Raw genomic sequence first — 13519 nt, forward strand, 5'->3', positions numbered from 1 at the left:
ATTATTTTCCCTGGGTATAACAATCACCTAATCCCTAAAAAAAACTCCAGAGATGATTTGCTTTTATTCTTAATAACTGAGCAAGCAGTCTGAACTGGTTAGGGAAGCAAAAATACAGCCTGAGAGTGCATATCCTTTCCTTACTCTTCATTCATCATGTCCATCAAAATTCCGCATTGAGGACCTGGCTGTAAAAAGGTAGAAATTCCACTCAGAAGTCTTTATTAATCCCATTCCTCTTTCTCGGACTTTACATGGTTTCATTCATTTGCCTTCATAAAGCAAACAGAATTTCTCTTAGAAACACAATACTAAAACACTACTGAGCCTGCAGACCCATAAACGACACCCACACTGCCTCATGTCTGAAAAGACCCATGTTCCCATCCTCTCTCATTGAACACTGAACAATTCTTCTAATTCAGGGTACTTTATTATTTTATATATATATATTGGAAAAGACCACTCATTTATTCACTACACAGTTGTTTACTGAAATCCTGAAATATGTCAGAAACATCACTGGCAGTAAAGATGCAGGAGCATCCTATGGAAGGCTCCTAATACTTACTTGGCGGAACTCAGAAGGTTTATTAAAGCAAGCAATGCCCAAGGATGAGAGGAAACTCAAAGATTAAAAAACAAACAAACAAACAAACACAATTACAAGAGGTTCAGCAAGAAGACAACTCATCCCAGGCAAGTTCTTACCAAAAGGCTTGATTTTTACATGAGAGGGACAGATAATTCACCTCTCAAAAAAAATTATACAGAATCCACTTTCATTCTTCACCTCCCTACAGTTGAAGTGTGAAAAGGTACTCCAGACAGCATATTGAGTCAAATTTTGGTTGGGTTTTATGTTGAATCCAAAATTAGGGGTAAGCCCCGTATAATCAAGGATTTCACGTTGTTACATAAGAATGATTAAATCCATGTGCCAGCTCATGCTCTTTCACCTGATAGCAACAAGCAGAAGTATCACTGGACCACATGCTTCTTGAAGGTACACAATCTATTCACATCTCTGTCCCCTTAACAACAAGCCCACAGCACATGGTCGGGACTCAGTATTTACTGAGCAACTGAAAAAAATTCAACATTACATCACATTATTGTGCTTATCATCTAGCCCACCAAACATGAACCATGTCTAAAAACATCACATTGGGTGCCTGGGTGGCTCAGTGGTTGCATGTCTGCCTTTAGCTAGGTTGTGATCCGGGGGTCCTGGGATCGAGTCCCGCATCAGGCCCCTCGCAGGGAGCCTGCTTCACATTCTCCCTTGTCTCTGCCTCTGTGTGTCTCTCATGAATAAATAAATAAAATATAAATAAATTCATTAATAAATAAATAAATAAATAAAATATCACATAAATCAAACGCCTCCCTTAGATGGATACTGGATAAATAATAAATAGATTTCAATGGAGCAATAACTTAACTACAGGGACCCAGATTTCACTATCAAGCCCTACTGAGTAATGTCCATCCAGAAGGCATAAAGGGTTTTTTAATATTTTAAAATATATCATCTGGAAGACAACACTAAATAAAACATATGAGCATTGTTTGAAGGGACACAGTAACTGGGCCGAACACGGTTTTATACAGGTTCATGCAGACAGTTAACCATTTTGGCAGGATTGCACGGAAGTTAACTCCTCGTGCAGTGTCAAGAGAACACACACTCCTTCCTACTTCTTTGTTTCATTAATGATAACATTCTGTATTCAAATGCTATTTTTCTAAAGCATTGGCCTACCTCATTGTTGAAAGCAATTTGCTCTTGTTACAAAAGTTTATCATACCCTTTTATGGCTAACAAATTATTCTATTATTTTATTATTCTAGAATGTGTAATTCTAACAAAATGCCTGAAATCTGAAATATATAGTGTCCAAGACAGTTTAAGAATGCCAAAGCTGCTGTTTAAAATATCAGAGTGAGGCAGCCTCATCTGGCAATTTCAGTCATTAGTAATATGACTTTTAAATGGGTCCTCTACCTGTGTTGTGCTTTTAATCCTTCCATGACGTGAAGTTCTCAAGAAAGAGTTTCTTTTTGAGCAGTATAGTTTATCTACAACAATTTACATTAAGCACATCAATATAAAATAATATCCCATGGCCTTCTTATTTGATGCTGTAAAATACTTAGTGAAAACATAGTAAATAGAAAGAGAGTTAATAATGTGGACATTATAACTGCTGCTGCTTGCTATGACTCCAAGCAGCTCTAGACCTTGGAGCCTCTCTATTAGTATCCATATTCAGTAGTGTCAGAATCCTGCTGAGTCTTCCACCCTGATGGTTTTCACATCTGTTCTGTACTTTCATAGTCACTGCTTACCTCTAATGTAGGCAAACACTACCCAACACCCAGATGTTTGCAAACCTTTCCAACTGGTTTCTCTAACCCACTCTCTGGCTCCCTTCAAGTCTTCCTACATCCCAAAGCTAGACTGATCTCCTAAAGTACAACTTTGACCTCCAACCAAATATTCTCACTCTCAAGACCTGACAGCTACTCCCTGCTTAAAGGCAAAATCCCGAGCCTTGAATTCAGCTCCCTTAGGGATCTTAATTTCAGAAATACTACTTTAGTCTCAAATTAAATTGAATGGCAAAGAAAGTCCCTTCCAACTTAAAAATCCTGTGATACTCATCCAACTTTACCTCTTACTGCTTCCACAATCATATTTAGCCAGTACTCCAAAGAACTGTTCCCTTTCCCACCTGGAGAGCTCAACACAGGTGTTTCATACAAAATATGTGTTTACTATTTTCTTAGGATAAAAGGAAAGGAAGCACCTGTTATTTTGCCAGATAACAAATCCAATGGAAATATTTACAGAAATTCTATAATGGACCCTTTGATAAAGCAAATAATTTTTAAAGATATCTATTATTTTCATAGCCTGATCTTTCATATATCATTTCACTTAAAATGTGAACCATCTCTAGTAGTACAAAATGTGCTAAAAGTAAGATAAGTTCCATTTTTACATTAATCTGCTCAAATTCACAAATGCCATTTCTTTTTCGTTCCCAACAATCCAATCATTTCAATGTTATGCTCCTTAATAGATTAAGAACATAAAATATCTCCCTACAATATGGGCCTTCAAAAATCCCTTCATAAGGGCATTTTCTCAAAGATCACACAAAAGATGAACAAAAAGAAACATGAAGTTGCTTGTTTGTTGTCCTGCTCCCTGAATCCCAGCAAAGCACTGTCCGATTTCCTTGACCTGATTTATTGTAGGCCCCACACACATGGAAATCTGTTTTCATAGCATATCAACGATGAGTCACTACATTTCAATGCAGACATCTTAATTTTTTCTTGAGCATATTATTCTAAGTTAGGGTATGGCATAATTGTCTCATCTTAGATATGTTCGGCTAAAATAAAGTAGGTATTATAAGTTAAATAGGTCTCTGTCTCTAAAAAAGTTCTGAAATTAGAAAAGAAAAACTTCCTTATGAGCAGTGAACCTGCTCCTCTCATATCACATAAAATCTCTCTTCTCATATTACTCCAAGGATTATTAAGCACATGTGAATTTTGTGAAATACAAGTCTGTAAGACAGTGTGCAAAGCCAAATACTTTTAAGACTATTGCAAACAACTTGCTGCTTAGGAGTAGCTAAGGTTCATAATATCATCTAGCAATTTTTTGTTCAAATAGCTAATAATCCTGCTACAAAACCAATGTTACTTTTAGAAATACATATAAGTTCCTCTTCCTTCCCTCCCTCTCTTCCTTCCTCTTACTATTTCTCTTTCTTTCCGTCTTTCTCTTTCTTTTCCTTTCTTTAACTGAGGCTGAAAGAATTCTAAATCTGCTAATAATAATATAGGACTTAGGGACATCTGGGTGGCTCAGTAGGTTGTGTCTGCCTTCAGCTCAGGTCATGATCCAGGGTCCTGGGATTGAGCCCCTCATTGGGTTCCCTGCTCAGTGGGGAATCTGCTTCTCCCTCTCCCCTCCCTCTGCCCTTCACCTGTTCTCTCTCTCTCTGTCTCTCTCTCTCCCTCTCTCTCTCAGATAAATAAATAAAATAAAAATCATATAGAACTTAACCTTGAGAGATCTATTCATTTCATAGCTAAGCCATCATTCTATAGTCATGGGAACCTCTTGGTTGATATCCCTGAGTGTACCCGGCTAATGTGACCAGTCTTTGTCTGGTGTAAATCTGACTACATTACAGTATTAGCTTTCCACCTCTCCCCCTATAGAGCAATGCATCCAACACCACATTCCCCTAAATGGTTTGTAAAGAAAAATCATTCACACTGGTAGTGCATGTATATTACATTCCCATTGCCAAAGAGCTCATATTTATCTCTTACTGTAAAGCATATTGTATAATTCAAAGCACGCTATAAGAAACTATTCATTTCTCAGTAACTTGTTCATTATCTTGAGCTACTTGCAAACCTTAGATCATTCATGTTATTTGAAGTTGACCATCCATATTCTGGATATAAAAGTTTGCTATTGATTAACTAGAATAAGGCTAAGATTTAAGTAGATTTTCCAAACAGAGTGTTAGGGAAATTCCTTTTTCAAATTGTTCTTCAAATGCGTCTACATGTGTTGACATGTGAAGAGGTGTGGTGCAGTGGAAAGAAAACCATCCTCTAGGTCAAACCCCAGCTCTGTTGCTCACTAGCCGTGTGACTCTGGGAAAGTAATTCCATCTTCCTGAGCCACAGCTTCCTTCTCTGTACCTTGAAGATAAAAATATCTACCTTACAGTGTGGTTGTGAGGACTGAATGAGATCATGTGTGTAAGAGCGCTGTGGAAGCTAGAGCTGTGACATAGAGGTCTTGGTGCCCTGCAGTGGGGAAGAAAACATTATGAAATATAAAAATGATAACACTGTAAGTGGCAAAATAAGGACTACAGGAGAAGAGAGTGAAGTATGACTCTCAGCCAAAAAGACGGCAGGGCTCAAGAAGAGGCTGAGACTGGCTGACTCTGGGATGGATAAAGGATAGATGAGGGATAGGCAAGGTGGATTTCTTCAAGTGGGAGGAAGAAGCAAGGAGACTCTAAGGGACAGCCTGGACAAAAGCACACGGGCAGGGGGAGTGTGGGCCTTTGGGCAGCCATATAACTGAAGCACAGAGTGCTTATGGGAGTGAGGTGGGAGATGAGGGCACTGAGAAAGGAGCACCAGACTAGAAGAGCCTGTGAACCACACCAAGAAGTCTAGACTATCTTACATATGATGAGAAGCCATTGAATAGGAATACCAAAACAACAACAACAAAACAGTAAAAACCAGACCTGGTTTATAATTTTTTTCTATACACTAAGTTGTTTCTACTCAAGCTGTGTACTCCTAGATAAGAAACCTTTTGGGACACAGATTTTGACTGTAAATATGTAAAAAGAAGTTAAAATGCATTTATTAAACTCCTGTTCTGTGTCAGGTACTGAGTGAGATCCTTTTCATGCATTATGCATTATTGTTCATCTTTAAAACACAGGTGCAACATAGGCATACCATCCATATTTCAAATAACAGGAACCTAAGACTCAAAACAGATAAAGCCTTTTGTCCAAAGAACTAGTAAGAGCCACAGCTAGCAATAGAAATTAGATTTACCTAACTATTTATTGATGCACTATCTTCCTTATATGTTTTAGGTTACATGAATTATTACTCACATGCAACCAAAACTTCAGAGAAAAACAAGAACAAAAGGTTTTTTCTTTCAGTTAAATGAAAAATTTCTCAATGTAATTTAAGTTAATTTTAAGTTCCAGTATAGTTAACATACAGTATTATATTAGTTTCAGGTGTATAATATAGTGACTCAACACTTCCATACGTCACCCAGTCCATCACTACAAGTACCTTCCTTAATCCCCATCACCTATCTTACCCATTCCCTACCCGATTAAATGAAAATTTAATTCCAATTACTTGTGGATACTATATAACACTATAAAAAAATTTACTTATTGAAAAGTTTTAAAATTCTTACCTCAAGTACTACTTCAACACATTACATGTTTTTAGTCTATATAAACTACATGATATTTGTTTTTAAAAGACTGATACTTGTAGGTATAGCCTATTGGAATAGCTCTTGATCCCAAAGTCAAGAAGCTAATCATTCAAAACATATTTTTAATTAAAAAGAAAATATCAGGGATGCCTAGGTGGCTCAGTCAGTTAAGTATCTGCCTTTGGCTCAGGTCATGATCCCAGGGTCTTGTGATGAAGCCCAGTGTCCAGCTCCCTGCCTGGCAGGGAGTCTGCTTTTCCTTCTCCCTCTGCCATCCCATCTCCCTACCCCACTTGTGCTCTCTGGCTGTAACTCTCTGTCAAATAAAAGTCTTTTTAAAAAAAGAAAATATCAGAAAAGAAAGTCATTTGCGATCTCTATCATGAGTGACTCAAATACAAGTTATGTACAGCATGGTAACTGTAGCTAGTAATACTGTATAGTATATTTGAAAATTGCTAAGAGAGCAAATATAAAAAGGTCTCATCATAAGGAAAAAATCTATAATTATATATGGTAATGGATATTAACCAGACTTACTGTGGTGATCATTTCACAGTATATACAAATATCAAATTATTATGTTGTATACTTGAAACTAATTAAGATGTTTCATGTCTTTTATACCTCAATAAAAAATAAAGTACAAAATAAAATAAAAATAAATGACTCAAAATCTATGGCTTCTAAGTAACATTCTAAGAATATTGTATAAAAGTATACATAATCTTGGGGCATCTGAGTGACTCAGTTGTTTAGTGTCTGACTCTTGATTTCAGCACAGGGCATGATGTCGGGGTCCTAGGATGGAGCCCCACATTAGGCTTTGTACTCAGCATGAAGTCTGTTTATCCTTCTTCCTCTGCTCCCCTCCCCACACTCTCTTTCTCTGTCTCTCTCTCTCTCAAACAAATAAATAAGTAAAAAAAACCTGTACATAATTTTAAAGATTATTTTAAAATACATAGTCTCATAAATATTTTCAAAGACTTAGCATCGCCTTATTTCTTCTACACTAGCTAACTTTACTCAGCTCCAAGATTTACTTTATCAACAATGGTGAAAAGACTAATGAATTTTTAACGTACAAAACAAATATTGCCAAGCTCCACAAGAAGCATTAAAAGTATATATGTATGTATATAAAGACAGTGCTGAGTCTGCATAAATGCAGAATATGATTAACAGGATTCAAAGGTTATTCACTCACGATCATACCACTAATCTTTTCTTTTTAGGCAAGATAAGGATGTACATTTGAAAGTTAGGCTACGCAAAAAGATGTAAAATAAGTGCAAACAATTCCAAGCAAACTATCGTTATCTATTTTCACTACAAATGAAATGCATACAGTCAGTGAGAAACCGGGATACCAAATTCCTTCCAATTATTTCTTACTTTCTTAGAGAGCCGAGGTAGCAATAAAGACATTTACATACCCTGAAAGGTTCTACCACTGGAGAAATATCTAAGAGAGACAGAATGCAGGAGATGGAGAGGTGAGGGTAAGGTTCCCACAGTTACTACGGGTGCCCCCCCCACCCCATCTTAATTACCTTGCAGTGAAATATGGCGATCGTCGATGCCCAAGGAAACCTGTTCATCCTCGGTGGGAGGCACAGGACTAGATGCCATCCTTTGACCCAACGGAGATTATATCATGTCCATCTCAGTTAAAGAAGCGAACTAAAAGTAAAGGATAAATGCTCATTAGTGACTCTGCAACTCTGTGTTTCTAGCAAACACACACTGCCAGAAGGCAACAGCAAATGAAACGTGCCCTTCCAAGAGAAGCAGTTTTCTAGTGAGTGTTTCTGTAGTTCATGAGGCAAAGTGACTACGCCTTCTTTTTTTGAATCATAATCAAGATTTTGCCCTGTGACCTATTCGAGCTGCTGGCAGGACTCCCGACCAGCTAGCACTGTGGATTCTACACCAGGGGCGAAAAGGGAAGCCACCCAATGAGATGCCATAACTTGCTTGGGGGAAGTAAAGTTGACACAAAGTGACGGCTTAGCTGTTTGGATGTATTTTATCTTTCACTTCAATCTGCAAGGATTTTCCTTATAACTTTTTATTTAACTTAGTTCCTTTCTGCTCCATAAATGTTGCCATTTACTGGAAACAATAACTGAGCTTGCATAGCTTGCAAAGTGAAACTGAAAAAAAAGTATATCAAGAAGGATGTTTTGATAAAGTTATCTGTTATATTGAATTATTTTCCCAAGCACTCACTTTTCCACACATTTTTTTCCTCTAACCCCACTTTGACTCTTAAAGAATCCTTCCAGTAAGAGTTAATTTTTTATTACTTCATGCATGTGTACACCAGTAATAGTATCCTGGGGGCTGAAAAACTCGACTTTTCCTACATAGATGATGACTTTCTTATCGAAATAAACCTAACCAAAAATATAAAATGTATTAGGGAATGAATAGAAAAATGGGTAAATGTACAGACACCTGATCAAACAAATACAGCAAAACATTAGTGGTAAAATCTATATGTTCAATGTGTTCTGGGTATTCGCTGTAAAAGTGTTTACCTTTCCTGCATGTTGGAAATTCATTATAATAAAGCAGTGGGAGGGAGACAACGATAAATAAACCTGAGGCCAACAGCTAGATACAATCAATCAGACCATTTTATCCAAAGAATAAAAATCATCCAACAGTTTAATGCTAGAGCCAGACTTCAAAGATCCATCAGTCCTTGAGCAAGGAGGTTGTGGCATTGGTGGATTCCCGGCATTTCCAGCTCCAAACAGGATAATCAAGGTTGTTTGTAATGACAAGCTAGGGAAGAAGGTCCTCATTAAGTAAAACACTGATGAAATCATGGGAGACCTTAAGAGCTTGATTGCAGCCCCAAAATGGCACCTGTTGGAAAAATATCGTCCTGAAGAAGTGGCACATGATTTTTCAAGACAACATGCCTTTAGGGGGACTATGAACTCCAGGATGGGATGGATCTGGAGCTTTATTACCAGTAGAGGAGAATTCTTAACCCCTGTCCTGCCCTGCCCTGCCCTCTTCTCCCATCCTCCCCCCCACACTGGTATAGATGCTTGTTTTTAAAAATTCAAGTTAATAAAATCTTAGAAGTTGCCAAACAAAAGTCTTTCAAAATTCTATTTTCCCCACTCTGTTTATCATCCAAAACCCCTTTATTATCTCTCCCACGGACTGCTGTTGTTAAAGATTTTACCAAAATAAACTATGTTTGTTAATTAATAATTAATTTGTTTTACCCTTGGAATTAAGATGAAGCAGAGCCTGCCTGCCTTAACAGTGTTACTATACTGAGTTGATAGGCTTCTAACCAAAATGAAAAGCTGTTTGTTAGTTCAAGTGAGCCTGTGCAGCCTGATGCTTGATAAAGGTACAAATGTTTTCAGCTTTTAATGTACTGAGGACCTCTACTACCTCTTGCCATACTCAAGGGCTCCTGAACCCAAAGTGAAGACAAAGTACTTCTTTATGATGATGGGAGAAAAACTGAATTCCAGAATGAATTTCCTAAAGGCATCCACTATTCCATGCCAGGACTATTTTCTTAAAGGGGGTATAAGAGCAATAGTAGCAAACACTTGTATAGCACTTACTATATAAAGGCACCATTCTGAGCACTCTGCATATATAACCTCAATTAATCTTTAAAATAACTATACGAATTGGGTACTCTAATTATCCTCATATTTGAAAGACCAAAACGAAATGTCACATACAGTTGTCTACGGACATATAGCTAATAAATGATGGAACTAAGATTTGAAGACAGTTGGCTTTGGCTTCAGAGTCTATGCTTCTAACCAATATATGTTGGTACCTCATAGAGCTAGCTAAAATTGCCATGTTTTATTTATTCTTTCTTTCATTCATTTATTCAACAAGTAGTTAAACATCCTAGCTCCTGCTCTCAAAGCATTCAATCTTTTTTTTCTCCTTTTTTTTTTTCCTTTTTTTTTTAAGAGAGAGAGGGAGAACACGTACATGAGCAGGGCCAGGAGTGGGGATGTGCAAAGGGAAAGAGAATCTGCAGCAGGCTCCATGCTTAGGGCAGAGCCCAACACGGGGCTTATTCTCACAACCCTGAGATCATGAACCCGGCTGAAATCAAGACGTGGTCGCCCAACAGAGCCACCCAAGTGCTCCAAGGAATTCAACCTTCTGAGAATGACAAATGAACATAATACTGAGTGAAATCCTCTAAGAAATGTATGTAGAAGGTGCTGTGGAAGCAAAGAAGGCATGTCCCACACCTGAAGCTGGAGAGAGATGTGACTGTCAGGAGTACACTAATTATAAAACAGCATTTCACTCCAAATGATCCCATTCGCATTATTCGAATACCTTGAATTTAATAAGAATGTCTCTGAGAATCACTCATCACCATGCACTATTAATCAAATATAAGGTATTCAATGTAAAAGAAAGAATTTAAAATAAAAACAGAACAATAGAGAACAAAGTGATAATCAGAAAATCAAATATTCCTGCTCTAGAAGGGTAGGTGAAATCCACTACATTGTATATTAAAGTTGAAGAAAAAGAATGTATTAGTGAAAAGAAGTCTAGACCTTAAAATAACTATAGTTGACCCTTGAACATGAGCTCGAACTGCACAGGTCCACCTGTACAAAGATATTTTACAGTAGTGAAAATACATTTTCTCTTATGATTTTCTTGACATTTTCTTTTCTCTAGCTTACTTGATAGTAAGAATACAGTAAGTAATATATATATTATATGTATATTATATATTATATATATATACATGCACACAAAATATGTGTTAATCGATTGTTATCTTTATCTTGTCAGCAAGGCTTCAACAGTAGGCTATCAGTAGTTAAGTTTGAAGAGAGTCCAAAGTTATAGGTGGATTTGCGACTGTGTGGGTGGGGAGGAGGGTCAGCGCCCCTCATTCCACATTGTTCATGGGTTAACTAACTGTATCTGCTCGAGAGGTTTCTGGGTGTTTTTTGTTATTGTTTTTTTCTTTAAGATTTTATTAATTTACTCATAAGAGACACACAGAGAGAAACAGAGACATAGCAGAGGGAGAAGCAGGCTCCCCGGGGGAAGCTGATGCATGACTGGATCTGGGACTCCAGGATCACGACCTGAGCCAAAGGCAGATAGACGCTCAACCACTGAACCACCCAGGTGCCCCAAGGTTTCTGTTTTTAATGGGGAAAACTTATTAGCAATCAAGTCAATAAAATATAATAATTTTTTATTTACTGAAGAATTTCTTAGAGCTTCTAAAATATGTCCATCAAAAGTAAAATTAGGGCAGCCCAGAGGCTCAGCAGTTTAGCGCCACCTTTGGCCCAGGGCGTGATCCTGAAGACCAGGGATCGAGTCCCACGTCAGGCTCCCTGCATGGAGCCTGCTTCTCCCTCTGCCTGTGTCTCTGCCTCTCTCTCCCTGTTATCTCTCATGAATAAATAAATAAAATCTTAAAAAAAAAAAAAAGTAAAATTAAACTTTAAAGACTGAATCAGTTCAAAGTGTTAGATGATTAACCCAAATACTGTCTTAGTACAATTATTTCTCAGACTGTGCTACAGAGGTCATAAGGACCTGACTAAAGATAATTTATGATGACATTTCCAACACAACTGTTTTTGGTGAGAAACTGTTGATATCTCCAGGGTGGAAGTTATTTGTTAAATAGGGCCCATGAAAAACTGGAACAAAGTAGAAAAGAAAACCTTTGAGAGATTTCTCAGGATCTGAATTACGAAGCTAGAAAGATTATGAAAAAGGAAGGCAGAAAGAGGAACAAGGGCGTGGCCACAGGCTCACAGGAGTCACGAGGGTCTATCAGAAAAAAAACCCGAAGGCCATCATCTCATTTATGTTCCAGCTTCCCTGTGCAAATAGATTTGGCAGGGAAGAGCCCTTCCGGGGGTTCCTCATAGCTTGACTTTTCCTTTTCAAATAAAAGTTACACACAATTATGTGACAAATCCAGGTATGAGAATGAAAATAACGGACCATCTGCAGGCCCATAACCAAGAACTCAGTAAAGAATTAACATAGTGGCATTTAAAGATTTTAAAATAAGGGGACATCACAATGCCAGATTTCAGGTTGTACTACAAAGCTGTGGTCATCAAGACAGTGCGGTACTGGCACAAAAACAGACACATAGATCAATGGAACAGAATAGAGAACCCAGAAGTGGATCCTGAAATGTATGGTCATCTAATATTCGATAAAGGAGGAAAGACTATCCATTGGAAGAAAGACAGTCTCTTCAATAAATGGTGCTGGGAAAATTGGACATCCACATGCAGAAGAGTGAAACTGGACCACTCTCTTTCACCATACACAAAGATAAACTCAAAATGGATGAGATATCTAAATGTGAGACAAGAGTCCATCAAAATCATAGAAGAGAACACAGGAAACACCCTTTTTGACCTCGGCCACAGTAACTTCTTGCAAGATACATCCACAAAGGCAAAAGAAACAAAAGCAAAAATGAACTATTGGGACTTCATCAAGATAAGAAGCTTTTGCACAGCAAAGGATACAGTCAACAAAACTAAAAGACAACCTACAGAATGGGAGAAGATATTTGCAAATGACATATCAGATAAAGGGCTAGTTTCCAAAATCTATAAAGAACTTATTAAACTCAACAGCAAAGAAACAAACAATCCAATCATGAAATGGGCAAAAGACATGAAGAGAAATCTCACAGAGGAAGACATGGACATGGCCAACACGCACATGAGAAAATGCTCTGCATCACTTGCCATCAGGGAAATACAAATCAAAAACCACAATGAGATACCACCTCACACTAGTGAGAATGGGGAAAATTAACAAGGCAGGAAACCACAAATGTTGGAGAGGATGCGGAGAAAAGGGAACCCTCTTACACTGTTGGTGGGAATGGGAACTGGTGCAGCCACTCTGGAAAACTGTGTGGAGGTTCCTCAAAGAGTTAAAAATAGACCTGCCCTACGACCCAGCAATTGCACTGTTGGGGATTTACCCCAAAGATTCAGATGCAATGAAACGTCGGGACACCTGCACCCCGATGTTTCTATCAGCAATGTCCACAATAGCCAAACTGTGGAAGGAGCCTCGGTGTCCATCGAAAGATGAATGGATAAAGAAGATGTGGTCTATGTATACAATGGAATATTCCTCAGCCATTAGAAACGACAAATACCCACCATTTGCTTCAACGTGGATGGAACTGGAGGGTATTATGCTGAGTGAAGTAAGTCAATCGGAGAAGGACAAACATTGTATGTTCTCATTCATTTGGGGAATATAGATAATAGTGAAAGGGAATATAAAGGAAGGGAAAAGAAATGTTGGGAAATATCAGGAAGGGAGACAGAACATAAAGACTCCTAACTCGGGGAAACGAACTAGGAGTGGTGGAAGGGGAGGAGGGCGGGGGGTGGAGGGGAATGGGTGACGGGCACTGAGGTGGACACTTGACGGGATGAGCAC

General features: G+C 38.1%; 1 protein-coding gene and 1 pseudogene across 5 annotated transcripts in view; one reads left to right on the top strand and one right to left on the bottom strand.

Annotated features, from left to right (window-relative positions):
- SYNE2 (spectrin repeat containing nuclear envelope protein 2) overlaps positions 1-13519 on the bottom strand; it is a 326121-nt gene that overhangs the window by 262737 nt on the left and 49865 nt on the right. For all 5 annotated transcript variants that reach the window (XM_041759982.1, XM_041759984.1, XM_041759987.1 and 2 more), the window contains one exon: positions 7591-7720. In XM_041759982.1, coding sequence (XP_041615916.1) covers positions 7591-7669 — 79 coding nt within the window. In that variant the 5' untranslated portion in view covers positions 7670-7720. Of the gene's footprint in view, positions 1-7590; positions 7721-13519 lie in introns of those variants that run through there.
- LOC121493755 lies at positions 7729-10945 on the top strand (annotated as a pseudogene).

Source organism: Vulpes lagopus, chromosome 6 (genome assembly GCF_018345385.1).
Source record: "Vulpes lagopus strain Blue_001 chromosome 6, ASM1834538v1, whole genome shotgun sequence".
NCBI lineage: Eukaryota > Metazoa > Chordata > Mammalia > Carnivora > Canidae > Vulpes > Vulpes lagopus.